The sequence below is a fragment of the Nannospalax galili genome, unplaced genomic scaffold (assembly GCF_000622305.1).
Source record: "Nannospalax galili isolate Female #2095 unplaced genomic scaffold, S.galili_v1.0 scaffold2675, whole genome shotgun sequence".
NCBI lineage: Eukaryota > Metazoa > Chordata > Mammalia > Rodentia > Spalacidae > Nannospalax > Nannospalax galili.
In genome coordinates, this window is record NW_008335845.1 from 65,772 (window position 1) to 93,217 (window position 27,446).

The 27,446-nt window shown below is 48.1% G+C and overlaps 1 protein-coding gene across 4 annotated transcripts in view; it reads left to right on the forward strand.

The window, feature by feature from the left end:
- Positions 1-27,446, forward strand: part of Gan (gigaxonin) — a 95,997-nt gene that overhangs the window by 14,782 nt on the left and 53,769 nt on the right. For 2 of the 4 annotated variants that reach the window (XM_029562295.1, XM_008830635.3), the window contains exons 2-6: positions 16,572-16,686; positions 19,370-19,720; positions 23,969-24,186; positions 24,374-24,495; positions 27,025-27,137. In XM_029562295.1, coding sequence (XP_029418155.1) covers positions 16,572-16,686; positions 19,370-19,720; positions 23,969-24,186; positions 24,374-24,495; positions 27,025-27,137 — 919 coding nt within the window. The remainder of the gene's footprint in view (positions 1-16,571; positions 16,687-19,369; positions 19,721-23,968; positions 24,187-24,373; positions 24,496-27,024; positions 27,138-27,446) is intronic. The other 2 variants (XM_029562293.1, XM_029562294.1) reach the window with 1 other exon arrangement.

Genomic DNA, 27,446 nt, shown 5'->3' on the forward strand with positions numbered 1-27,446 from the left:
AATATTTGGATTCCTTTTCCTTTATGTTTTATGAATACAGGGGAACCGACCCTGAGGACCTTGTCATTCTTGTACAAAATGGGACCACTACTGTCCAGGGAGGCTGTACTGTCTTGTAGAGACCCCCAGCAATATGAATCTCGTTTAGTTTTGAAGACTTGTCACCGTTACTGGTCACTTTGGAAAATCATTTCTCCAAATCGTTATGTTACTTGGTCTGCTAAATCAGATTTTAAATAATTTTTTAATTTTAAATGTATGAGTGTTTTGCCTGCCTGCATATATGTATGAGCGCACCCATGTCATGTATTGCCTGTGGAGCCAGAGGAGGCCATTGGGTCCCCTAGAACTGGAGCTACTGAGGGTTGTTAGCCACCATGTGGATGCTGGGAACTGAACCTTGTGTCCTCTGCAAGAGCAGTCAGTGCTCTTAACTACTGAGCCATCTCTCCAGCCCCTTATTTATTTTTGTGTGTGAATGGTGTGTATGTATGTATGTGTGCAGGTACACCATGCAAAGGCCAAAGAAAATGTCAGACATGTTGTTCTGTTGAACTCTATTGTTTTTGAGACAGGGTTTCCCCCTGAATCTGGAGTTCCCCTGATCAGCTGGCCTGGCGGCCTGGGAGCCCCAGGGGCCTCCTGTCTCCACCTTCCCAGAACTAGGATTGTGGCAGTTGTTTGCATTCAGCTTTTTATAGGGTTCTGTGAATCCAAACTCATAGGCCTTCATGCATATATGTAAAGTACTGTCCCATCTCCCCAGCCTTCGGGTTCTCTGTTACTGCTGTTTTGTGTGCTGATGCCCGTCTTCTGCCATGGAGGCGACCCCCTCTCCCTCACTTACTCCGTTCTTTGAGCCCCTGTTCTGACTTTTCCCCTCTCGCTTCTCCTGTAACTTCAGTTTTGTTCCTTCTCTTCTGGCTCCTTTTCTCCAACATGAAAACATGCTTCCATTTTCCAGTGCCTGAGCTCAGCTGTGCCTCTGTGAAAAGCAGCGCTACCCTGTGTCTGGTAGATGCGTAGCCCTTGACTTCACAGCCGTCCCTCTTCCCGGTGTCCCTCACCTCCTGTTTTACCTTCACTCTATGGTTAGACCTGCACCTTGAAGCTCCTTTAAATCTGATCTTTGAAAAATTATAAACTGTAATTGTCAGGTCCAGTGAGAACTAAACTTCTTTTGCTTGACCTTTCATTACTGTTGACCGTTTTCGTGACATTCAGTCTGTCCCTGCTTCCATGGTGTCTTTTGTTTCACTTCCTAAGGTCTGCTTTATGGCTCTCCTCCTTTCCTGTCCTTACACTGTGGTTAAGCACAGGACTCTGACCTAACCCTGCCCTCTTCCCTCCAACAGCAGCATCTGTGTAAAAAGCGCTCGCTACCCTCCCTTCTCCCGAGCCTGTAGATGTGTGCGCTTGCTGTATGGCCCCTACACCCCGGGGCTGCACTCCTCCTCCCAAATAAGTTGGCCCCCGTTCCTCTGTGTGGGGGAGGGGTATGTGCGCCTGTGGGGGGAGTACACCTGTGCTCAAGCGTGTGGGTATGCCTGTGGACATGTATGCAGAAGCCAGACGGAGATGCCAGGTGTGTTCCTCTGTTGGTCTCCACCTAAGTTTTTGAAACAGGGTCTCACAGAAGCTCACCATTTCAGCCAGGCTGACTGGCCAGCCAACTCCCAGGATCCACCTGACTCTGCCCCCCAGTACAGAGGCTTACAAGCCTGTGGGGCTGTGCCTAACTTTTTTGTGGGTGTTGGGAATTTTAACAAATGCTGGTACCCACCAAGCTGTTTGCCCAGCACCTTCATTCCCTTTAAATTTAAAAAACTACTTATGTGCATGTATGGGGGGGGCGGTTGCGCATGCCACGGTGCATGTGAAAGTCAGAGGACAACTTCAAGGAGTCAGTCCTGTCCTTCCATATTTATGTGGGTTCCAGGGATTGATCTCCGGTCATCAGGCTAGTATGACAAATACTTTACCTATTGAGCCATCTCACTGGTCCCCTTCTAGAACTCCCTTTACCAGAGTCCTCAGGGGACTGTTAGCAGAGAGGCCTTCTCCTGCTCTTCCTCGGCATCTAATTGGTGCCAGGATGTCACATTGCCTCTCTAGTCTCTGGAGCCTGTCTCCTCCACACCCTCACTGCCCACTCAGGCTCCAGCTTTCTTTGGCGCTAGGCTGTGACTGGGACTCCCACTGGCTTGTCTGCCCCGGCTGGCTTGCCTGCCTCCAGGCAGAGTCCCCATCTGTCTTCCATCCTTCCGCTGCTGCTGCCACTAGAAGAGGTTTCCAGAGTAGAGTCACATAACATTTAAAACCCCAGTGCCTTCAGAAACTTGGTTGGTTTGATGCCAGGGCAGGAAAATCATACACTGTAAGCCGGAGCATCTTGTGTCAGGAAGTCGGGGTTGCACAGAAGGGGTGCTTTGCAGAGCCACCAGAGCCAACCTGAAGGAACCCGGGGCCAGCAGCAGAGATTGGAGCAAGGCAGTGAATCACCATGCTGGATTATAGTCAGTAACGCGGACAGTCATGTGACTGAATGACCGGAGAAACACGTCAATAATAGAAGAGAGGGAATGGTCTCTCTTACAATAGAATTTCAGCACATATTTGTAGAAGGAACCAGAATAGAAACCGTCCTTGAAGCTGAGTACTCTGGAGACTGAAACAGGAGGATTATGAGTTCAGGGCCAGGCTAGGCACCCAAGAGAGACCTGAAGGTGGGGAAGTGGGGAGGGAAGGAGAGAGGAAAGGAGGGAAGAGAGTGTCTCAGTGAGCACACACAGCAGTGATCATTGCAGGCAAACCCACTAATGGACACTGAGACACCTGTCGAGAGTTTGAGACAAAAGGATTTCTGTGTATTCTCAAGTGACCCCCTCTGATGTGTTATTACCTTTGGAAGGAAACTTAGTGGCTGTGGTAGAAAACCCTAACAGAAGCCAGGTGACTTGCATGACACACCTGCCCCCCTGCACATGAGAAGGGCACACCAGCATGTCTGTAGCATTCCTGCCCTAAACTACCACCTCAGTGTGAACATATAAAATAGCTAAGCCCAAGTTGGCAGGTGCTGTTCAAAGTAACTGGCCAGCTCAGCAAAGTGTTGGGATCAAGAAGAAGCAGGGGCTGGAGAGAGGGCTCGGCCGCCCAGAGTGCCTACTCTGCTCACAGGATCTGGGTTTGGTTTCCAGCACATCAGGCAGCAGACAACCACCTAGAGGATCTGATGCCCTCCTCTGGCCTCTGCAGGTACCTGCTGACTGGGCACCTATAAACTTACAAGCACAACACATACAAATAAAATAAATAAAAAGACAAGGAAAGACAAAGTATGTCTCAGATGGGAGGCACAGTAGCCAAATATGGCTTGGAACCCAAAATTGGATCCCAGGGCAGAGCAAAGACCCCAGGAGTTGTTAGGATAACGGCGAAGTTTAATAAAAATGTTGCAGTAGTAATTTCTTTAATAATTACTTTTAGTAATTGTTGGATGAAGGGAATATAGTAGCTGAACAATTCTTTTTAAAACTTTTCTGGTAATTTCTAAAGTAATTTCAAAACAATATTAATGAACAATATAAAAGAAAACCACCCCCCTGAGGGGCACTCAGTCCCCTTCCTCCAAGGTGAAGTCCAGGCTCCTTTGTAAGGAACACAGGTCCTTTCCCAATGCTCTTCTCCACATCCTCCCCACAGACCACCACATCCTTTCAGTCTATGAACGGCTTCTGTGCTGTTCCCCTCCACAGCATGTCCTCTCCCTCCTCATGTGCCTGGGTCTGCTTAAACTGAAGTCTTCTGTGACCACTCTCCCCAGAGAGCTGACTTCTTACCCTTCCTGGCTGGGTACAGTGCCCACTCTGCAGTAGTTTGTCCATCTGTGGCCATCCCCAGCCTTTCCATTCTGTCATGACTTCCATACTGGGGGGAGGGCTGGTCCATTTTATAGGGTGTTCCTTGACTTGGGCTGAGGTTACTCACTGATGACAAGCCACAGTGAGATTGTGACCTGGGAGCCTGGGTGCCCAGGACAGCAGCGGTGTCTCCCCCGGCAGCAGTCTTGAGTTTAGTCACAGTTGAAGAGCTGTCTTGGCCCACACCCCGTTTTCTCTTTGTAATCAATAAGTGAATTATGGAGTATACTTTGGAACAACGAGTACCGCATTCCTTACCCCCTTGCCTCACTGCTGTGGCCTTTTGTCTCCCACTTACTCTCTCCCTCCAGTATTTCTTAGTTGGTCTTCTAATTTTCACACTTAGACAGCTGGGTATTAAAATAGTAACATTTACTGAGGGAAACATCAGGGATTGGGGAGCGCAGGCTTTGAACAGGCTAGGAAAAAGGGAATCATGGCACAAAACACTAGAGGCTTAACATGAGTGGATTAAAACTCAAACTCCTAGAGTCGATGCAACATTAAGTTTTGTTGACACTGTTTACATGTAGAAGCCCTGGTGCCTCAGTTCCCGGAGGGTGAGAAGTGCGAACTATGAGGTCTGATCTCTGAAGTTCTGCTCAGGACCTAGTATCACTGGGACAGGGAAAGGGCTAGTTTGTACAGAACAAACGCCCAGCGTCCCCCAGTGTGGCTGGCACTGGGTGGATCACAGGCTGTCACAGCCCTGCGGGGATGGTGTTTCTGCTTGTCGTCACTGTCGCTGTAGTCCTTCCATACCCATGACCCCTTGTGAGACTCCTGTGCTGCCTTCTCCCGCTGTCTCCTAATACCATATACACTGCAGAAGTTTCCACAGACTGTCCTGTCATTTTTTTATATGCATGAGCGCATGTGTATAGCATGTTTATGTGTGTGCGCATTGTGTGGGAATGTCTGCACATGTATACACAGATATGTGGAGGCCAGAGGTCAATGTGAGGTGTCTTCTACTATGGGCCTTCACCTTGGTTTAAGGCAGGGTCTCTATCTGTACCAAACTCTGCAAGTCCCAGGGAACAGGAAGAGGAGGCAGAAAGCTAGAGGAGGATGGGGAGGAGAGCAGTGAGATGCCGTCTTCTGGACAGAACAGATTTTTGCACCTATGAACTGACAGCAGCTGTGGCTACTTGTTTGAGAGCAAGCTGGTCAGTAGTTCCAGAACAGATATGGGAGGGGCTCCTGAGGCTCCACCCCCTGGCTGAAGAGCAATTGGCAATTGATGACTGCTGGGAGGGCATCATTTTTCTTCAGGGGTGTGGCCACTGGTAGGTTTCCCGTGTCAGAGCAGGCAGTAGTAATTGGGCTTGGTGGATTATTAATAAAAGAAGACATGAATGTGAGTCGGAGTTAGGGCTCACCGTGATTGAGATATAGCATATATGTATATGAAACAAAACTTAATTTTTAAAAGGCAGGGTCTCTCACTGACCCTGGTATTTGCCTATGGGTAGACTGGCTGGCCAGTGAGCTCCAGGATCTGCCTGCCTCCACAGTCTGCCACACCCCTCCCACCACCAGTGCTAGGGTTACAGACCCAACCATTCCTGATCTACACAGGAGTGCTGGGACCTGAACTCTGGTCATCATGCTTGCAGGGCAGGCCCTTTCCTGACTGAACTGCCTGCCCAGACCTCCTGTTGTAATTCATACTTTTCCTTCCATAGTCTCTTTTCAGAAAACATGGACTCCCTTGAGGTAAACATCACCTTTCAGTCACATGACTCTCAAAGACAAACACTTAGCTCTTGTATTTCCTCCAGATGCTGATGTATGAGGGCATCATAGCACAGCCAGACAGCAAGTGCTGGGTTTCTGCTTCCCATTGGAGGCTGGGCTCCCCAGAGAAACAGAAAGCACTTCTGTGCATGCACCTGTGTTTCATGAAGAGTTGTTAGGGGTGGGACTTCTGGCAGGAACTGCTTCTGATCTTCCACAGGGTCAAGCAATCCTGTTCAGCTTCTCCAGAGCAGTGCCTGGGCTCCGTCCTGTCTCAGGAAATGTTTTGCAGTCTAAATTGCATTGCGGTTTTCCCAGCAAAGCACTGGTATGAGCAGAGGGCAGTGAAGCACAGAGAGATGGGGGTCCAACTAGTTCACTCACAAGGGCAAGTGCCTTCTTGGCCAGCCGTGCAGTGCAGCTCCCCATGGCCCTCAGCTCAAAGTGGACGACTGTCTGTGGACATGGGACTTTAGACTGCAGTGCGCTGTCTGGGCCTGTGTGCTGGGGAAGTTCAGCTCCTCCACTGTTAGCCACGCCCTGTGAACAGCTGTGATCATTTTGTTTCAGTCTCAGACTCTGCAGGATTGTGTCCATCACTTCCCCACCCTGGCTGTGTACTTCCTGTCAAGTTACTGTGGTCAAGTACCGTGTATGTTAATGTAGGATAGAGTGGTAATATATTATATTTCCTGTTGCTGACAAAGCAACTTCAGGAAGGAAAAGTTTGTTTGGGCTCACAGTCTGAGGGTACAGTCCATCATGGTGGGGAAGGTGTGGCAGCAGGAGTGTGAGGCAGCCACTCACACGGCATCCTCAGTCAGGAAGCGGGGAGATGAAGGCTGGTGCTCACTTTCTCCTTTTTATTCAGTCCAGCACCCCAGCCTCATCTGCACTGTCCTTCACAGGCATGCCTAAAGTACCTTAATCTAGATAATTCTAGTCCTGTGGAGTTAACACTGTTAACATCACAGGTGGGATGCAGATGGCCTGTTTCGGTGGTGGTTGACGTGAAGAAGGTGCAGTTCATTGGATGATTAATCCTGTGACAGAAAATGAAAGCAAGGAGCAGCAGGTCAGGGGGTGTGTGCAGGACCCCAAGGAGCCATGAAGGACCAGAGCATGGGCGTGTGGAACAAAGGCGGGGGTGGGGGGGAGCCTCACAGGCAGTGGGAACAGGTCAGGATGAGCCAGAGGACTTGTTACTCCTACACAGACTGGCACTGACCTAGTTGGTCTAGAATGAGACCCAGATATCTTCTTGTCTATAGCAGCCCTCTAGAAGGTTCTAGGGGGATGGGCCAGGGAAATACTCTTAAAATCCATTCAAATTATGAGTCAGTCCAGGATCTCCGTGACAGGAAGAAAGTTTTGAGAGTAAAAGCCACACTTGCTGTAGGTGAAATGGCAGAAGTGAATGGAGGGAAGTGACAAGACGGTAAAGGAGGCAGCATGTTGTGCTGCAGCACCGCACTCCTAATGTGCCATGCCGCGTCAGGTGCTTGTGCTCTTGGGGAGGACCTGAGTTCCCTTCCTGGCACCCATGTCGGGTGGCCAACAATCATCTGTAACTTTAGTTCCAGGGGATCTGACGCCCTCTTCTGACCTCCTCGGCTCCCCCATGCAGGGGAGCTTTCGAGGCAGGGCCTTTTGCTTCTCGGCCCCCCAGCTTGGCTTTGCCATGGAAAGAGCACTCGGATTCGCTGGTTTACCTCAGCAGTAGTAGAGCTTTGGAGCACAGAGCTTGCTATGGTCTCTGGATCCCAGTGACTTCTCTCTGGTAGCACCTGGGATCCTGTGTGAATGCTTTTCTCCCATGTCTGTGGTGGAACTATGAAGCAGCCAAGCTCTGTTCTCTGTTCCACAATAGTGTCATTGAAGGTCTGTGTCAGAGGATGCTGTCTGTTGGTTGAGATGTTAACAGCAAAGTGATACTGCTTTAAATGGGGACAAGAGCAAATTCCCTTTTAAAAGCAGAGTTTAGGCTAGGCGTAGTGGTGCACACCTTTAATCCCAACAATTGGGAGACAGAGGCAGGAGGATCTCTGTGAGATTGAGGCCAGTCTGGTCTACATAGTGAGTTCTAGGCCAGTTGGGGCTATAGGGAGACCCCATCTCAAAACAAAATACAATAAAATAAAATCAGACTTTTAAGGGCTGGAGAGATGGCTCAGTGGTTAAGAACACATTTTGCTCTTGCAGAGGTCCCAAATTCACTTCCTAGGACCTGTGTCAAGCATCTCACAACCACCTGTCACTCCAGTTCCAAGGAATCCAGCACCCTCTTCTGGCCTCCAGAGACAACAACACTAATGTGCACAAACCCACCCTCAGGCTTACACATGTACACATAATTTTTTTAATTATTTTTTTAAGTCAGATTTTACTTTTTAGGACAAGTTGTAGGCTCGCAGCAGATTTGAAAGGAAGGTACAGAGAACTCCAGTCTACCCTGAGCCCACACATGCAGTCCCCCAGGACCTGCGCCCACCAGAGTGGCACATCTGTCTGCTGCATCCCATGTACCTGCATTGCCACCATATGGTCACCCAGAGCTTACATTAGGGTTCTTTCTGGGGAACATACATTATGTGGGTTCATGGTGTTGCACAGAGAAGTCACCCTACCTTAAAGATCCATTTTCTTGTGGTTTCTGGGAGCTCATTAGACCAAAGAGAAGTGAGTGGTGGGGTGGGGCTCATCTATAAGACAAATTCCCCAAAGGAACAAGTGACCAGTCAGGTACAGAAAGTGCTGGTGCAGGCTCCTCCATGCATCGCTGAGAGCCTGCTCATGTACCGCAGTTCCAGGGACACAGGTTATTTGCAGCCATCTGAGTCATGCCATGAGTCGCCCCAAATGGCTTTGCCCTGACTCCTTGGATGTTACATTCTCATGTGTTCTGTTAGAATATGTTTCCTTTTATTAGAGTTGAGCTCTTGGCATCAGGAGAAAGGTCCCTTGGACTTACTCTCAGTCACTGTTCTAGGACATCCCCTTCCATAGTTGGTGGTTGGGGTTTTTTGTTTGTTTGGTTGGTTTTTTTGAGACAGGGTCTCTCTATGCAGCACTGGCTGACCTGGAACTCACTATGTAGACCAGGTTGGCCTCAGTCGCACAGAGATCCGCCTACCTTTGCCTCCTGAGTGCTGGATTTAAAGGCATATGCCACTATGCCCAGCTATATGCTGTTCTGTTTAAATAAGAAAGTCAGGCTGTCTTTTACATTTTGTGTGTGTGTGTGTGTGTGCGTGTGCGTGTGCGTGTGCGTGTGCGTGCATGCCACTCATGAAATCAGAGCCCCCACGATCTAGTCACTTCCCACAGGCCTTGGACATACTGTTGCTGCAGGGCCACACCTGAAGCACATGGGCTTTGTGGGGGCATTTAAAAGCATCATCTGCTTCTCTAAACTGCTGGGCTTCATGGTAGGATTACAGTGACAGAAAGGAGTCCAGCCACAAGGACCTTGGACTTCAGTGAAGGAGCTAGTTCAGAAATACCTTGATAAGACTGGGGTGTGCTCATTGGGTAGAGCACCAGCCTCACTTTCATGAGGCCTTGGGTTCCATCCCAGCACCTCATAAACTGGGTGTGGTGGCATATGACTGTAATTCTAGCATTCAGGAGGTGCAGGTAGGAGAATCAGACGTTCAGGGACATCTTTTGATTGAGTTTGAGGCCAGCCTGAGATACATGAGACCCTGTTGGGGGGGGGGGGGCTAGTAAAGGTTTGAGACTAGTAAAGGTTTGACACAAAACCTAGTTGTGTCATGGTGAGGGGATCAATAAAGTCACGGGAGACTTACAATGGCCTCAGTGAGGGTGGTGGTGCTGCCCATCCCAGGCCAGAGCACCTAGGGACATGTGTAACTGTGGAACAACTGGCCTGGCAACTGGTCTCAAAGGGCAGAGTGGTTGGGTGTGCACAGCGGCGCTGGGGGAGGCCAGAAGCAAGATAGAAGATACGGAAATGAAATGTGCAGCCTGGTGAATTTAAACTATAAGTAGTTTTATTTTTGTTATTTAATTTGTTGTGTGCAGCATGAACAATTTTCTTTTTGTGGGGTTTGGAAAGGACCCCACTTTGTAGAAGCTAAGTGTCGGGCTCATTTAAGCTGGGCCTTCTTCTGTCCTTTCGGTCATCTCTGTCCCACCCACTACCTGCTCAGAGAAGACGGCGCCCTTTAACAGGATGCCCTCTCCTCACTTGTAGTAGTTTGTTACCTTAACATATATTTTAAAAAGAGGAACAATGGAAGGTCTTGAGGCCCTTTACCCTGGTAGCTGAGTTCCCTCATCCTGCTGTGTCTGCAGCACATAAAGTCACAGCCAGGTCTTGTTTGAACATTACATGGAAGTGAGAAACATTATCCCCACATCTTTAAGTAGGCTCGTGCTATATCAGTCTGGGTCTAGCCAGAGAAACCTTGCGGAAATTTGAACAAGAAAGTTTGAATGGTTTTTTCCAATTTTTATTAAATGTTTTTGGGGTTTTTTTTTTTTTTTTTTTTTTTGTCTTTTTGAGACAGGGTCTCCCTGTAGTCCAAGCTGACCTGGAACTTGGTATGGTAGAGCAGGCTGGTCTTGAACTCACGGAGATCTACTTGTCTCTGCCTCCCGAGTGCTGGGATAAAAGGTGTGCACCACCACACCTGGCCTTTTTAAAAAAGATTTTTAAATTTTTTAAAAATTATACATATTTGGGCTGGGCATGGTGGCTCACGCTTTTAAACCCAGCACTCAGGAGGCAGAGGCAGGAGGATCTCTGTGAGTTCAAGGCCAGCCTGGTCTACATAGTGAGTTTCAGGACAGCTGGGGCTACAGGGAGACCCTGTCTCAAAAAGACCGAAAAAAAAAATTATACGTATTTGAGGGGAAGAATGGGGTACATGTGTGTGTGTATAAGTGCCTGTGGAAGCCAGAGACGTTAGACCCCCAGGAGCTAAGGTACAGGTAGTTGTGAGAAGCCGGATATGGGTGCTGGGAATTGAGCTGGGGTCCTCTGGAAGAGCAGTACAGGCTCTTAACCACTAAGCCATCTCTCCAGCCCCATTTACTTTATGTGTGTATTCATGCGCCAGTGTGGGTACAATGCTGTGCAGAGGCCAGAAGAGGGTGTCGAACCCCCCAGAACTAGAGTTAGCAGTTGGTTGTGAGCCAGCATGTGGGCTGGGAACCAAACCCGGGTCCTCTGCAAGAACAAGTGCTCTTAACCGCTGAGCCATCTCTGCAGTCCCTAAAAGTAGTCCTTTTTTTTTTTTTTTTGGTCTTTTTGAGACAGGGTCTTCCTGTGGCCCCAGCTGTCCTGGAACTATGTAGACCAGGCTAGCCTTGAACTCACAGAGATCTGCCTCCCAAGTGCTGGTATTAAAGGTGTGTACCACCACACCCAGCTTAAAAATAGTCTTTTAATTACATTTTAAAGTATTATTTATTTGGGGTGGGGTGGTGAGTGGACGTGCTACAACACCCCTGTGGAGGTCAGAAGACAGCCTGCAGGAGTCAAAGTCCTGGGGATCAAACTCAAGTTCTGAGACTTGGCAGCAGGTGTCTAACCCACTGAGGCACCTTGCTGGGTCAGAATAATGGAAGTTTAATGTAAAAACCATTAATTTTTCGCTTTTGTTTCTCTGTTGCTCTATAAACACCATAACCAAAAACAAGTTGGGAAGGAAAGGGTTTATTGCATCTTAGACTTGCAAGGCACAGCCCATCTTTGAGAGAAGTTGAGCAGGACCTGAAGCAGAGACCATGGAGGAGCGCTGCTTACTGGTTTGTTTCCCCTGACTTGCTCCACTACCTTTCTTATACAGCCCGACCCACCTGCCCAGGGATGGCACTGCCAACAGTGGGCTGGGCCTGCTATATCAATTAACAGTTTAGGGAAAAAATGCTTCATAGACATGCCCGGAGGCCAGTCTGATGAAGCCAGTTCCCCGATGGAGGGTCCTTCACAGGTGACCAGCTTGTGTCAGGTTGACAAAAGCAGCACAGTAATTCTAAGAGGAGATTGGGATAATTATGGGTTGGCTAGTAAAAAGGAAAGAAAACTCTTTAAAATAGAGGGATAACACATCCAAGGAACAGCCACGACTTCTGAGGCCGACCTTAGACGAAACACACTCATGGCTCACTGAATGGTGCAGAAGCCACAGTGGTGGAACTTGCTGGAAGGTGGCCCCTGGATACCTGCCAAGTGCTACCAGCAGGACAGGAGCCCGAGGCCAGGAGAGTAGTCTGAGGTATGGGAGCCCCCCAGCCTCTACCCCAGGACCAGGAAATAGAGGCCTCACTTGTCCTGTAGTCTTGTTTTGCTTTGTTTCTCCAGTATGCGCTCCTGAAAAGTTTAACATTGCCCCACTTTACAAAAGAAAATATCTTAGGGGCCGGGATCCCCTTTCACAGAGCAGGCAAAGAGGGTGACTTTGGAGCTGAGTGGCTGCCCGACAGCACAGTGACTGACACATATCCGTAGTCATGGCTTCCAGGAGCAAGGTTGCTAGGGAGACACACCACTGCCAGACAGATCACAGGATGGACTTGAGAGCCAGATACTAATCTCTCAACTGTCAGTCATACCAGCTAAACTTTTCTCTCTTGACTGAAAATTGAAATGTTTTCTTCACTTTCAGTAAAAGAAATCAGGCCTACAGAGAAACCTAAGCTGCAAATGGAGGCAAAGTACCTTTGAATAAAATCTTCAGTTTCTAGAAACTGCAGAGGAAGTAGAGGGTTTTAAATATCAGGAGGGCTGGGCATGGTGGCGCACATCTTTGATCCTAGCACTGAGGCAGAGGCAGGTGCATCTCTGAATTCAGAGCCAGCTTCGTCTACATAGTGAATTCCAACCCAGCTGGGACTACAGGAAGTCCCTGATTCAAAAACTCCAAAAAATAAAAAATATAAATAAAATAAAAATAAATATCAAGAGGAAAGAAGTTTGTCCAAATATCCTCTTTCTACAAACTTCAGTTAGGTACTTTCCATCACCCTAAAGATGTCCCAAATGTCTCCTCTGGGCACCAGGATGGACCGTCTTCTTTGTACTGGTTCCTGGCTTTGATCCAGGGTCCACATTCATTTTCCTTTACTTTCCTAGTCCATATGGTATCTTTTTAGTATCCAGCATCTCCTCCTTTCCTGATTTCCTTCTTTGGCTGGTTGGGGCACATTTTCCGGATGCTCTCTCAGAAGGTTGCATGAGAGGTATAAGTTGCTCTGTGAGCTTGTAAAGCAGCAAAGGCCTTGATTCTATCCTGACATTTTAATAGTTTGGCCAGTTATTAAAAATCTAGGTTTTGGGGCTGGTGAGATGACTCAGCGGTTAAGACTTCTGGCTGCTCTTGCAGAACACCTGGGTGTGGATCTCAGCACCCACATGGCAGCTAACAGTGGTCTATAACCCCAGTTCCAGGGGATCCAAGACCCTCTTCTGTCCTCCTTGGGCATTGTATGACACAGGTGCCCTTACATACGTTCAGGTAGGATGCTCACACACATAAAAATAAATAATTTTTAAAAATTAAAACTCGCCGGGCGTGGTGACACATGCCTTTAATCCCAGCACTTGGGGGGCAGAGGCAGGTAGATCTCTGAGTTCAAGGCCAGCCTGGTCTACATAGTGAGTTCCAGGACAACTGGGTCTACAGGGAGAGTCTGTCTTCAAAAGGACAAAAAAAATGAAATAAAATAAAAATTTTAAAAACTCTGGTTTGGAAATCATTTTCCTTGAGAATTTTGAAGCTATCTCCTTGGTGTCGTATCCTGTGGTTTGTAAGTAGGAAGCCATTCTGACCTTTGTACCTTCTTTTTGATCTGTTTTCTTTCTGAAGGCTTGTGAATCTGTCCCTGTGTCCAGCATTCCAGGTAGCAGGTGACATGCTGGAAGTGGCTGTTTTCTTTGCTCTCGGGAGTGCTTCTGTTTACTTTTCCCTTTGGTCGAGGGACAGTCCTCGACCAAAAAATGTCAGCCTTACAGGCTGATCTTCCAATATTCTTAATTTATCTCTTCTATTTTCTACCTTTGTTATTTCTTTTTTTAAAAGTTGTATTTATTTTTGTGTTGGGTGTGCATACATGCCATGGAGTGACCATGGAAGACAGAGAAGGGTTTGTAGGAATCAGTTTTTTCCTTCCACCATGTGGTCCTAGGGATCAAACTCAGGTTGCCAGGCTATGTGGAGGTCCTTTGCCCTCAGAGCCATCTCACCAGCCCTCTTCCTCTCCTCAATTTCTTCAACTTTTATTTGAACCCTGCTTTTTTTTTTCCAGTCATTAAAAGTTTTTTGTTCTTGGGACTGGAACTGTAGCTTGATAGTGTAGAGCAGTTTTTGTTCTCTTGAGGTTCCGTTTAGTAGCTCTCTATTCTTGTTTCCTGAACATAGTTCCCCCCTTTTCTGTCTAGAAATATCAGTGAGAGGCTTTCTTTAGTCCTTGAACTGACTTTGGGAAGAGAGACTGATGGCTCCTCGTACATACCTACCCTCAAGTGCATTTAGTACTCCTGCCCAGAGACCTTTTGTTCTAGCCCTTTCAGAATGGGAATCACTTCTTTCTGCTGGAGCTAGGGAGAGCCTTGCTAGACCGCTCACAGGAGCAACATGGACGCTAGAAGAGAGAATCTGGGAATTGGTGTTCCCTGGTCTTTGTCAGGGGCTCTGATGTAGCTCGTCCTCCCTCCTCTGCCTGTAGGTGCTCCTTCCTCCTCCTGTAGCTCCTCCCTCCTCCTGTAGCTCCTCCCTCCCCCTCCGGTAGCTCCTCCCTCCGGTAACTCCTCTTTCCTCCCCTGTAGCTCCTCCCTCCTCCTGTAGCTCCTCCCTCCCCCTCTGGTAGCTCCTCCCTCCGGTAACTCCTCTTTCCTCCCCTGTAGCTCCTCCCTCCTCCTCCTGTAACTCCTCCTCTTCCTTTTACCTGAGCCTTTGGGTGCAGTTTAGATGGTGGTTTGCCTTTGCTCACTGCTGTTAGGATGTCTCTGCCAATATCCTGAGTTGCTCTTATCTGTGTTCCAGGTTGTGAAGCCCTGTTAGTATGATTGTTTGTGGATTTGCAGCTGGTCTGTGGAGCAGGTCAGCTGTCTGGCTGCCCTGGCTTCTGCAGAGAATTCTCAGTGTCATCACCCACTCACCCCCTCTGGAAAATAACGCAACAGTTTCACTCCCGGGGGGTTAGTTCCAAGGGAAATTACTATTTTACCTGGTACAGAAGGAAAGCTTAGAGTAGTAACTATAGTAACAGTGGTCATAGTATCAAAACCTGGAGATAAGCCAGGCATACAGCATGCACCTGTACACACCTGTAAGCCCAACACTGAGTTTCAAGGCCAACCTGAGCTACATAGTAAGGCACTGTTTCAAAATACCCAAACAAAGGTAGAGACAGCCTGAGGCCATCCACGGGAGAATGAAATATTATACAGTAGAAAGAACAGCAGAGCTGATGTCTTACGCACATTTTCGTAAAAGTAAAACAGCTTAGACTGGAGAGGTCACTCAGCCATTGAGAGTGTTTCCTGCTCCTGCAGAGGACCTGGCTTCAGTTACCAGCACCCACATGGGGCAGCTCACAACTACCAATAACTGCAGCACCAGGGGATCCAGTGCTCTATTCTGGCCTCCACAGGCACCCACACACATATGGCATACATACATACACAACACACACATACATATTCATATACACATAAATATTTTTTTAAATTGCCTTAAAAATATCACATTTCAAGCCAGGCATGGTGGCACATGCCTTTAATCCCAGGACTTGGGAGGCAGAGGCAGGAGGATCTCTGTGAGTTCAAGGCCAGCCTGATCTACATAGTGAGTTCCAGGACAGCTGGGGCTACAGGGAGACCCTGTCTCAAAAAAAAAAAAAAAAAAAAAAAAGCTTCAAAACTTAAGTGTGGGGGCTGGAGATACGGTTCAGCGTTTAGGAGTACTGGCTGCTCTTGCACAGGACCTGAGTTCAGTTTCTGTGGTCTACATAGGCAGCTCACAACCACCACCAGTAACTACAGCTCCATAGGATGCAACACAATGCTTCTGACCTCCACGGGCACCCACACACATTATGTGCATACATACACAATACATACACATAAATAAAATAATTTTAAAAATCTAAAAAAGATTAGCCATTACATTTTTTTCTTTTTAAAGCCGTTTCAAAACTTAAGTATCTGTTTCATGGATGCGGCAATACAAAGAAACACAAGGAAAACCTACAGTTGAGATTGTAGTGATTTCAGGTGGAAACAGGGCTGGGTCGGGGGGAGGCAGCCGGCTATGAGCAGACCACTGTTGTCATCATCTTAGCTTTTGCTTTGGGTAGTGGTTTATAGAATCTTGGAATTACTGAAAATAATTAGATCATAAAATTCATATAACAATAAGCCAAAAGAACTGTGGTTTCCCAGGTAAAATAGTGAGTCTTGGGCACAATGACGTTTAGTTCTTTGATTTTCTGGCTTTGGTTTTGTTTTAGAAATAGTATTTGAGGGTTAGAGATAGCTCAGCAGTCAAGAGCTTATATTGCTCTTGAAGAGGACCCTTGTTTGGTTCCCAGGATCCATGTGGCGTGGCTCACAACCCCCTGTATTCTAGCTTCAGGGGGATCCAATGCTTCTGGCCTCCACAGGCACCTGCACTCACTTGCACAGACAGACAGACAGACACACACACACACACACACTTAAAAATACTAAGAATAATCTATTTTAAAAAGAAGTAGCACTTGAATACCAGAACGAGTGTCTTGTAGTTGAAGCTGTAAAAACATAGATATAAAGTTAAATTTCATAAGTGGAGGTATACGTGCTGATAAATATATACATTATAGAGTATTTAGTGCATAAATATTTGTAGCTGCTTCTGTTCTTTCATAGAAATCTTACATTTTTTTTCCCTTTCTTAGGACAAAATTAAACTATAATCCTCCAAAAGATGACGGATCCACTTATAAGATTGAACTTGAAGGAATATCGGTAATGGTTATGAGGGAGATCCTGGATTACATCTTCAGTGGGCAGGTACGGTGAGACAGACCTAGCAGAGTGACACTGGCATCCTGCTGGCGATGGCACCTGCACGTGTTCTTCAGGCTCTCTGCTCCTAAAAAGCAGTTAGACCATAGACCAAGTACCAGTTCCTGTTGCTGTTCTGAACTCCACCTCCAGGCTGAGATCCAGAATGGGCGCACCCCTCCCACTGTCCTTTGCCACCATGTCTTATTGCAGTCTTACTTTGCACCCACCCTGTTGGGGGCGTCTCTGTTTCCACTGCATGGAAGTGGAAGCCTCCCCAGCCATGGGGCTTGTTCTGCAGAAGTGAAGAGTTCCATGTGGGTCACTCCCACGGAAGGGGCTTCACACAGGGAAAGCGGCTCGCTCTCATCCTGTGCCTGCCCTGCACTGCCCTGCACTTTCCTCCTGCTTTGTCCTGTCCTCAGTGCCTGCAGTATTTATGGAGATAAGCAGCTAGACTCCTTGCTGTTCCTCGCCGCACTGACCTCATCCTCACTGTGATTTGAGCACTAGCATAGTACTCTTAAGGAGAAGATTCTTGGCAGGGCTGGAAGGACAGCTCAGCAGTTAGGAGTGCTTGCTGCTCTTCAGAGAACCTGAGTTTGGTTCCCAGCACCTGCATAGGGTTGCTCACAACTGCCTAGGCAAGGGCTCCAGCTTTTTAGCTCCAGCTCCACGGAATCCTCTGGCCTCTGTGCATGCACACACATACACCTACATAAAAGTAAGTCTGAAAAAAACAGAAGAGTCTTAGGTCTGTGTCTGGTGGATGGTTTTACCAGAAGAGGGGGGTAGCGTGCCTCACACTGGGCATGTGCGTGTGCTTCCTCGTTCTCTCCAGATCTTCCCCTGCACTCTCCTCATCACTGTGGTCCTTCTGTCTGGAAGCTGTTTCTCTGGTGTTTCTAAGAATTTAGGGTATAGTGCTTGTCTTCTGCAAATACATCCATTCTGTTCATCAACTCTGTGAGTCTAGTCCTGTTGGAATGTGTGGTGTGACTTTATGATGTTGCTTCCTCTCTTCTCCAAACACAGGATGGTGGCTGGGTGGGTGTATGATTCTTTATAAACGAATGAACCTGAAGTGATTTTGGCATAGCCCTTAAAATCCAAGAGACGCTTTTTAGCAGTGCAGAACCAGACATCTCAGCCCCCCTGACTTGCATAGTTAAGTCAGTGTAGCTCTGAGCTCAATGAGAGACAGGCCACTGAGCACACGCTGCAGGCTTGGACTGAGCCTGGGACTGTCTGCACATTGATTGCTGTAACTTGTCCTCAGTTTAGACTTTAGAGCCCTGGTGCCATCTTAAAGCTATAACAGACTCTTGAATTGGCCATTGGGTTTACTTGAGATGCAGTTTAATGGTCTTCACATGCCTATATCTGAAGACTCTACCATGTTCCTTGTCTTCTGGCTGCATCTAATGTCATTGGGGCTAGGGATGTGACTGAGTATGGAGCCCTTGCCTAGAATGCATGAGGCCCTGGGCTCTATCCTCAGCACTGCCAAAAAAAGGGCTGGCAAGGTGGCTAGGCAGGTAAAAGTGCTTGCTGTCAAGCCTGACAACCCAAGTTCAATCCCTAGGACCACAAGATAGGAGAGGACCAACTCCTGCAAGTTGTCCTCTGACCTCCACAGTGCATCATGGCACACGTGCACAGACAGACAGACACACACACACACACACAGTGTAGAAGAAAAGGTAGTGGTTTCTAATGTCCTAAAGTATGCCATGTCCCTTTCTGTAGTGTTCTGCTTTTCACAATTTGTACTTGGTTTCTAAGGCAATCGGCAGTTCACCTCTTAAGTCAGTGGTGGGAAATGCAGCAAGTGTCCTGGCTCTCCCTTGCAATTGGCCTTTCTGAAATTGGGAAGCTTGGAGGAGCTCACTCATAGCAGGGTGCTGTCTTGTGGCACACTGCTTTAATGGCCACGTGAAGAAACTGTTATGTAGGGAGATAAAGAGGCACCAGTCGAGGTGGGGGAAAAGTGGACATTGATGATGGGGTCCCTTACATTAAAGTTTTATTCCAGAAGGTAGTTGGAGGCCCAGATGCTTTGGCATTGAGAGCCGGGCTTCTGTGGAGATGCAGACCCCCTCCTCCAGTAGCTCATGCCCCGCTTGGCCTACCATGACAGACAGGAAGCTAGATGTATTTGGAGACAAGACTTTGAACAGCATTGGGACTAGTATTTAAAGAAAGAATCTCTGTTTCCGTTAAAAGCAGAATGTACCATGCATTCCTAAGCTTTGCAGTTAAGTTCTCTGAGTTACAGATGTGAGCTGAGGTGCCCTCAGCTGGGTGAGTAGAGGTTCATGCTGGCACTGCAAGGGAAAGGCTGGAGACAAGTGAACAAATTAAAAGTAAAACATGCCAAGAGTGGTGGCACACACCTTTAGTCCCAGCACTTAGGAGGCAAAAGCAGGCAGATCTTTGTGGGATCAAGTCTAGCCTCATCTATATAGCAAGTTCCAGTTCTCAAAAGATCAAAAAAAGATGAGCACATCTGTTTATGAAGGACAAGGCCCCTTGGTACCTCAAACTTGAAAACTATGCCATGTAAGATTGTCACTGTTCATCTTTGACCTACTAAAAAGGGAATTTCCCCCGGATCAGCCTAATAGGTTAGTGGCTTGGGTTTTACATACCTGCATTCAAATATGAACTGTGTGTGTGACTCTCACAGATCAGGCTGAATGAAGATACCATCCAAGATGTGGTACAGGCAGCCGACCTGCTGCTGCTCACAGACCTGAAGACCCTGTGCTGCGAGTTCCTGGAAGGCTGCATCGCCGCCGAGAACTGCATTGGCATCCGAGACTTCGCGCTGCACTACTGCCTGCACCATGTTCATTACCTTGCCACCGAGTACCTGGAGACTCACTTTCGGGACGTCAGCAGCACGGAGGAGTTCCTAGAACTGAGTCCACAGAAGCTCAAAGAAGTGATTTCTCTTGAGAAGTTGAACGTGGGCAATGAAAGATACGTTTTTGAAGCAGTGATTCGGTGGATAGCACATGACACCGAGTTAAGAAAGGTGCGGGCGTGACCTTGGGTTCCCCTTCATTGACGTAGTCATTGTTACTTTTGTTGGGGGAGGGGAGGTCGGGTGCACATGATGGATGTGTGTGTGTGTGTGTGTGTGTGTGTGTGTGTGTGTGTGTATGCGTGCACATGTGTGTGTGTGTAGTACCTGGAGCACAGCCATGGATGTCATCCTGAGGAATACCATCTCCTCTTTAGGACAGGGTCTCATAGACCTGGAGCCCTCAGTCAGGCTAGATGGCTGGCCAGGGAGGCCTAGCCACTCTCCTGTCTCTACTGATTACTTCAAGCTTTTGTCACCATGCCCAGCATTTTCACATGGGTTGTGGGGATCCGGCTCAGGTCCTCACACTTGCAGGAGAACACTTTACCTACCGAGCATTCTTCCAGCCCTCATTTTAAAAAAAGATTTATTTGTTTTTATTTTGTATGTAGAAGTGTTTTGCCTGCATGCAGAACACTTATACCCATGCGTGCAATGGCAGTGGAGACCAGAAGAGGGTGTCTGGTCCCCTGAAACTGGAGTTAGGGATGGTTGTTAGCTGCCATGTGAGTGTTGGGAACCAAACTCCAGTCCTCTGGAAGAGCAGCCAGTGCTGTTAACTGCCGAACCATCTCTCCAGCCCCTTCATTTATTTTTAGCACAAATCATGCTTGTTTTGTCTTCTCCAACTTGAAAGACTTACCAAATTGTGATCTAAAAGATATCTGGAAACCATCTTCCATCTATTGCTAAGCTATTGGTCTTTCAGACTTTGAGCAGTCAGTTGTCTGGGTCCTTCTGTGCCGGTGGGTGAGGAGAAGTTTCTCCAGTGCTGGCAGTTCCAGGCCCTCAGGTGCCCAAGGCCTAGGGGCTGTACTGGCAGACCCAGAGGCTTAGGTTCAAAGCCCTGCGAGCTTATTTCTAGGAGTCTGTGTCTCCAGGCTTTTCAGTCAGGTACTTAGGGTTACAGATACCTGGGATGGAGGCTGATTGCTCTGGCTTTAAGGACCAGTCCTGGCAGCTGTTCTGATCCTGGTCTTGCAGCAGCACTGAGCAGCGGAGCAGGGTTCCCTCAGCTCCTATAGCAGCTAGTCTTATAGCTCTTGAGCTGGGGTATCTGAGACCCTTGACTTTACGTCCTGGCAGCACTCTGAAACTCTCCCAGCAGCAGGGCCCATAGTTTCTCTTCTTTCCCTCTTTATAGCCTTCATTGTCTCCCTGGTCTCTACATCCCACTTCTGGTTGGAGAGATGGCTCAGCAGTTACTGGCTGCTCTTGCAGAGGACCCAGGTTCAGTTCCCAGCACTCACAACAACTGTCTGTAACTCCAGTTCCAATGGATACAATGCCTTCTTCTGACCTCATGGGCATTGCACGACACAGGTGCACTCACATACATGCAGGCAATAGTTCATGCACATAAAATAAAAATAATAGGGGGCCAGAGAGATGGCTCATCTGTTAAGAGCACTGACTGTTCTTGCAGAGGACCCAGGTTCAATTCCTAGCACCCACATGGTGGCTGACAACCCTACATAACTCCAGTTCCTGGGGAATCCATCGCTGTCTTCTAACCTCTGCAGGCAATACACTCATCCACATAAAACAAAAATAATAAATAAAATATTTTTAAAAATAAAATAAAAATACTAAAATATTAGAAAAGGGCAGTGGGGATGGTATGAAGAAGTCCAGCTGGCTGCTCAGCCAACAACCCTATAGTCAAGGCACCACAACACCAGAAAAGGGTCTAACAGCTCAGTCAGAGCCAGATAGCCCCAGCCCCCCCCGCAGCCTAACCTGCTTAAAGCAGTGACACATGCCTTCAATCCCAGCACTGGGGAGGTAGCAGCAAGTGGATCTCTGTGAAATCAAGGCCAGTGTGGTCTACGTAGCAAGTTCCAGGCCATCTGGGGTCTACAGTCTCAAAGAGAAAGAGAAGGAGGAAAAAATGAAACATATTGCAAAGGATGCTTACAGTAGAGGCCTGTGATTAACATTAGCAGTGCTTTCACCCAATTTAACAGTGCTTTGCTTACCCACACACCCCTGGGGAAACTTGGGCCATTTCACCTGCCTAGGAGCCATCTGAGAGGCCCACGTGCCTCATGGTTTGTCAGGCACTTTGAGGGGTATAGTATCCATTGTACACTACTTTTACCAGGAGAATACAGTTTAAGCTGAAGCTGGGGTTTCCTGAAATGAACGTGGCCACCATGGCTGTCCTGTCCCTCCTGCCCTTTGGTAAATGCTGGACTGAGTCCCCCCAGGTAGCAAGCAGGAGTCGCACTGGGAGTTGATCTTAGAGAATGTTAGCCTGTGAATCCAAATGCAGTAGGGAAGGGAGCAAAGACACGGCTCTTTGTTTCCAAGCTGTTGCTCCGGTTACTTGTTTTAAAATAGGAAACATATTGGGTTGGTTTCAGAGACGGATGTCGGACTCACACTTGCCCTGTTCCTTTTTCCTGGCAATGACTGACTCAAGTCTTAATGTTATCGTCTTGCAGTTCATAGATTGTGTAATTTGCACACTCAGAAGCCACACTCAGTCCTTAGCTTCCATGAGGCCGCCTCGTGCTCTTCCCCACAGTGGTCAGGTGACACAGGAGACACAGCAGGATCCGTTCATCCACTTTCAGGCCACAAACTGCTCCCCCAAACTCTGCGGCACATCCTCTGCCTGAAAGTGGTGAAGGTGCTCAAGTAGGGCTGCTCGCTGGCTGGAGAACGACGCAATTCCCTGTCCTTTGGACCGTCTGAACTTCATGTCATCGAGATTCTGGGCTTTATCATTTTGGCATAAAGAAAGTCTGCCTTAAATCACCTGTGTTTCCCCTTATGCACAATGGGTGCATTGGCTGGTTGGTTGAGATAGTCATGAGTGTGTGGCCACGCACCCTGAGCATGCCCCGTGCATTGAGCCACAAAAATACTCCTTTTTAGTGGTGAGTGTTCCAGGAATGACATTTTACTTCTTGGGATTGTTTTGAACTTGGGCTTTGCTTTTTCCTTTATTTACATTTTATGTGTACGAATGTTTTGCCTGCATGTATGTAAGTGCAGCCGTGCGTACAATGCCTTTAGAAGCCAGAAGAAGGCATTGGGTCCCTTGGGACTGGAGTTACTAAGTTGTCAGCCACCATATGGGTGCTGGGAATCAAACTTGGGTCCTGCAAGAACAGCCAGTGGTCTTAACCACTGAGCCATCTCTCCAGCCCTGCTAACTTTTTTAATAGCATTAATGTTGATATAGTACCTAAGTTTGCCATATTGTATTTGGCTGTTACACATAATGCTTCTTTAAATGTGATTTCGTCGCAGCACAGTGTGAGGCAGAGCGCAGTGGAGCCGTTTGATACTCAGTTTACCCATTGAAATAGGAGCCGTTTAGGTGTAAAGAAAGCTGCTTGAAATGTTGAGATTATACTCAAACAAATACAAACTGATCATTTTATGTTAATTAGCCCTCTGTTCCCCACACTCTGGGTGGTAGAGTGGGATGGAGAGCAGAACGGTGACTCGGCTGGAACCACGGAAAATAGTGGGTTCCAGGCCAGCCTAGATTACATGGCAAAACCTTGTCTTTAAGAAAAGAAGAAGCCAGGCCTGGTGGTGCAGGCCTTTAATCCCAGCACTCGGGAGACAGAGGCAGGCGGATCTCTGTGAGTTCGAGGCCAGCCTGGTCTACGTAGTGAGTTCCAGGACAGCTGGGGCTACAGGGAGACCCTGTCTCAAAAAGACCAAAAAGAAAAGGAGGAGAAAATAGGAGCTGGAGAGATGGCCCAACAGTTAAGAGCACTTGTGCTCTTGCAGAGGACAGGACCCACATCAGGGAGCTTATACCTATCTGTAACTCCAGGGGATCCAACACCCTCTTGCCTCTGTAGGTACCCACACTCATACACATGATTAAAAATGAAAATTAATTTTTGTATTAGAAGAAAGAAGAGAAGGACTAGAGAGATGGCTCAGCACTTCAGACATTGCTGATCTTGGAGAGGACCTGGATATGAGTCCCATTACTCTCCTTGGGCAATTCTCAAACTGCTTGTAACTCCAGCTCCAGGGGATCTGATGCCCTCTTCTGGTCTCCAAGGGCACCCATATGCACACACATAATTGAAGTCTTTTAGAAAAACGGAAAGGGGACACTGGTGGTAGGTATGTGCTTAGCTGTGTGCTAAGTCAGACTGTGCACTGAGGCCTGGGTGGCATTCTCCCATTTTCTCTTCCCCCTTCCCCTCCCCTCTTCTGCAGGTCCACATGAAGGATGTCATGTCAGCACTGTGGGTTTCAGGGCTGGACTCCAGCTACTTACGGGAACAGATGCTGAACGAGCCCTTAGTACGGGAAATCGTGAAAGAGTGCAGCAACATCCCGCTCAGCCAGCCGCAGCAGGGCGAGGCCATGCTGGCCAACTTCAAGCCACGGGGCTACTCGGAGTGCATCGTGACCATCGGCGGGGAGGAGAGAGTGTGAGTGGAGGTGCACGGGCAGAGGTGGTTCCCTGTATACAGGTGTGCAAGATAGCTTTCGGTGTCTAAATCGTAATAGCGTGGACTTGTGAAATGTTTTAACCATTGTTAGAGTGCTGGAGCCAGCAGCGGTTATTAGACGCAGAACTTCAGGCATTAGCTACTGATGGATTCTGTGTTTCCTTAGTTCTCGGAAACCCACGGCAGCCATGCGCTGCATGTGTCCTCTCTACGACCCTAACCGGCAGCTGTGGATCGAGCTGGCTCCTCTGAGCATGCCAAGAATCAACCATGGCGTCCTCTCTGCAGGTACTGTCCGCTCAATTCTAGCTGAACTAGACAAGTGAGAGCCTATCCGGTTGTGCAGAGTGACTCAAACCCCCTTAAAGATACGGTCTCTACGTGGTGATATTTCAGTGGGCCCAGCTCTCAAGACAGTGGTTGGGAGGAGAATGTCTTAGATCAGACTTGTTTCCTGGTCTTGGCTCACAGCTGCCTGCAGGAGCAGTAGAGAAGCACAGGCCAGGCAGGCCTTGTCGGCTGTGGGCCATCCCTGGACAAGTGTGTGGTCCTCCCTCTGCAGAGTGCACGCTGTCAGAATCATGACGTAGAGCCCCATAAAATATCCTTTGTGAAAGCAAGCATTTCTTGTAAAAACAGTACTTAAATAAACAGAGGCTTTGAAGTATTTTATGGTATGTTTTACTTTACCACCACAGGTTAGAAAACTGCCCCTTGTGACTCAAAGCTGTCACAGCAGGAAAGCCTGCGGCTGGTGGCTCACACTTCGACCACCTTTCTCTTCACCTCTGGTCTCCCTAGCTCACCTGGCAAGCTCCATCTGCCCACCAGCATTCCTTAAAATGCTCAAAGCTGGGCTGAGGATATAGCTCAGATGGTAGAGTGGCCTGGGTTTGATCCCCCAGCACCTCGTGACACTGGATATGGTGGGTGGTATATGGGTTCCAGGGATCGAACTCAGGTCATCAGCCTTTGCGGCAAGCTCTTTTGTCTGCTGAGCCCTCTTGTCGGCCCTTTTTTCTTTCTGGTTTTCAGCGCTGATGAATCTACTAGTCCACTGATTGGGATTTTTTCTAGCTTTGTCTAAATTTTCTTCAGATCTGCTGTCATTTTGTCATTCTGTTCCCTGGCAGTATGCTAAGCATTATTGTTTTATTGTTTCTCTAGTTACTCCAGTGCTGAAATCTTTGCAGCTCCTTTTCTGGGGTCTGCTTCTGCCAGTTTTCCCATAGGACCTGGTTTCTTTGTGCCTGAGTGCCTTTAGTGGATGCTCATGACTTTATTTAAAATTGTTTGTAGGGCTGGGCATGGTCCCAGCCCTTGGGAGGCAGATCTCTGTGAGACTGAGGCCTGCCTGGTCTACATAGTGAGTTCCAGGTCAGCTGGAGCTAGCTATAGGGACACCTGTCTCAAAGATAAGTAAATAACTTATAGGAGTAATTGAAACCTTGGTTCATAATCTTGGGACCGGACGAAAGAGTTTTCATTTCTCCATGGGAGTTTCCCATTTGTTTCTGTTAGTTGCCTACAAACACTATTGCTGTAAAATCAAAATCACAGTTTGAAATCTCCCAGATAAACAAAAGCTCAGGGTGAAATGGCTCAGCAGATAAAGGTGTCTGTCATCAGACCCGACAACCTGAGCTCAATGCCTGGACCACACATGGTAGAAGGAGAGGACCAACTCCCACAAGTCCTCTTGACCTCCACTCATGATCCATGGCATGCACACCCCTATACGATAAATAAAGCAGTAAATAAATAAATGTAGTTTTTTGTTCTTTGGGGTTTTTTTTTTTTAATGTATATGATTGTATTGCCTGCATGTATGTGAGTGCACCCATGTCATGCAATGCTGAGGAGGTCAGAAGAGGGCTTCGGATTCCCCTGGAACTGGAGTTAAGGACGGTTCATAGCCACCATGTGGGTGCTGGGAATCAAACCTGGGTCCTCTGCAAGAGTAGTCAGTGCTGTTAACCGCTGAGCCATCTCTCCAGCCGAATAAATGTAGTTTTAAAAAAGAAACCTGAGCCCTGGTTCCAGCTGGCCCATTCAGTCACTCATTTCTGCAGTGGGGGGATCGAACCCAGGACCTTGTCCAGCTAGTCAAGGGCTCTGTTCTTGGGCTTCCCCACTCCTCTCTCCCTATGCCTGGCCAACTATATTTAAAATGTTTAGCAGCCAGACATGGTGGCACAGGCTTTTAATCCCAACACTAGGGAAGCAACTGCAGGAGAATCTCTGTGAGGTCCAGGCCAGCCTGAACTACATAGCAAGTTCCAGGCCCACTGGGGCTACAGGGAGACCCTGTCTCTAAAGCAACAAAACCAAACCAAAAAAAGAAAGTTTAACCAGCAATTTAAGTGTTTATTTGCAGAAGAGTGATTATCTACTGTTACTCAAAATAAGAAGCTTAACAGGAAGTCTAGATTCTGCTTTGAATGTGAAGTGCACATAGGTGCCCCATGCAAAGGGAGTATCCCTAGGATCGTGAGAACAGATGCGGGCTTGGGTCAGATGCTGAGGAAACCCACAGCTGGGAGAAGCAGGGATGGATTGAGGAGGCCCCAAGTCACCTGGTGACCAGCAGATAGTGTCAGCCTTCCTCTTCCTGCTGTAGGGAAAGAGTCCCCCTGAAGACTGTAAGGAGCAAGCATCACAGCCAGAGTGATTCGCAGGTCTCGCTCTGTCACCAAGAGCAGAGCAAAGACTGTCCAGTTGGGGAGGGTTCGCTAATGCCGGGCCTCTGCAGCAGGATACCTGCAAGGTGCTGACGGTCCGCTCCATACATCCTGTGTGTTTCTGTGCCTTTCGCAGAAGGATTTTTGTTTGTGTTCGGGGGCCAAGATGAGAACAAACAGACGCTGAGCTCAGGAGAGAAGTACGATCCAGACACCAACACATGGACAGCTCTGCCGCCCATGAACGAGGTGCGGTCTGCTTTTTCCCTGGGGTGGGTTCTTTTCTCCTTGGCACTTTTTGGGGTCTGGGCTCCAGTGTAGAGAAAGAATAGGCCACTTGGCCTCACCCCGTCTGCCTGCCCTCCCCTCACTGGCTTGACACGCCTTCCATAGGCTCCCCCGCAGGGAATTTCCTGTGCTGTGAGTTTGCTTTTCCAAGCTGGTGTAGTGCTGGTGCCTGGTGCTAGGTGAATCACTGCTGTGGGTCAGTGCTGAGCACCGTGGGCCCGTAATTCCCAACACCCTGCCATGTGCCGCTCTTCCCGCTGCCCATCCCAC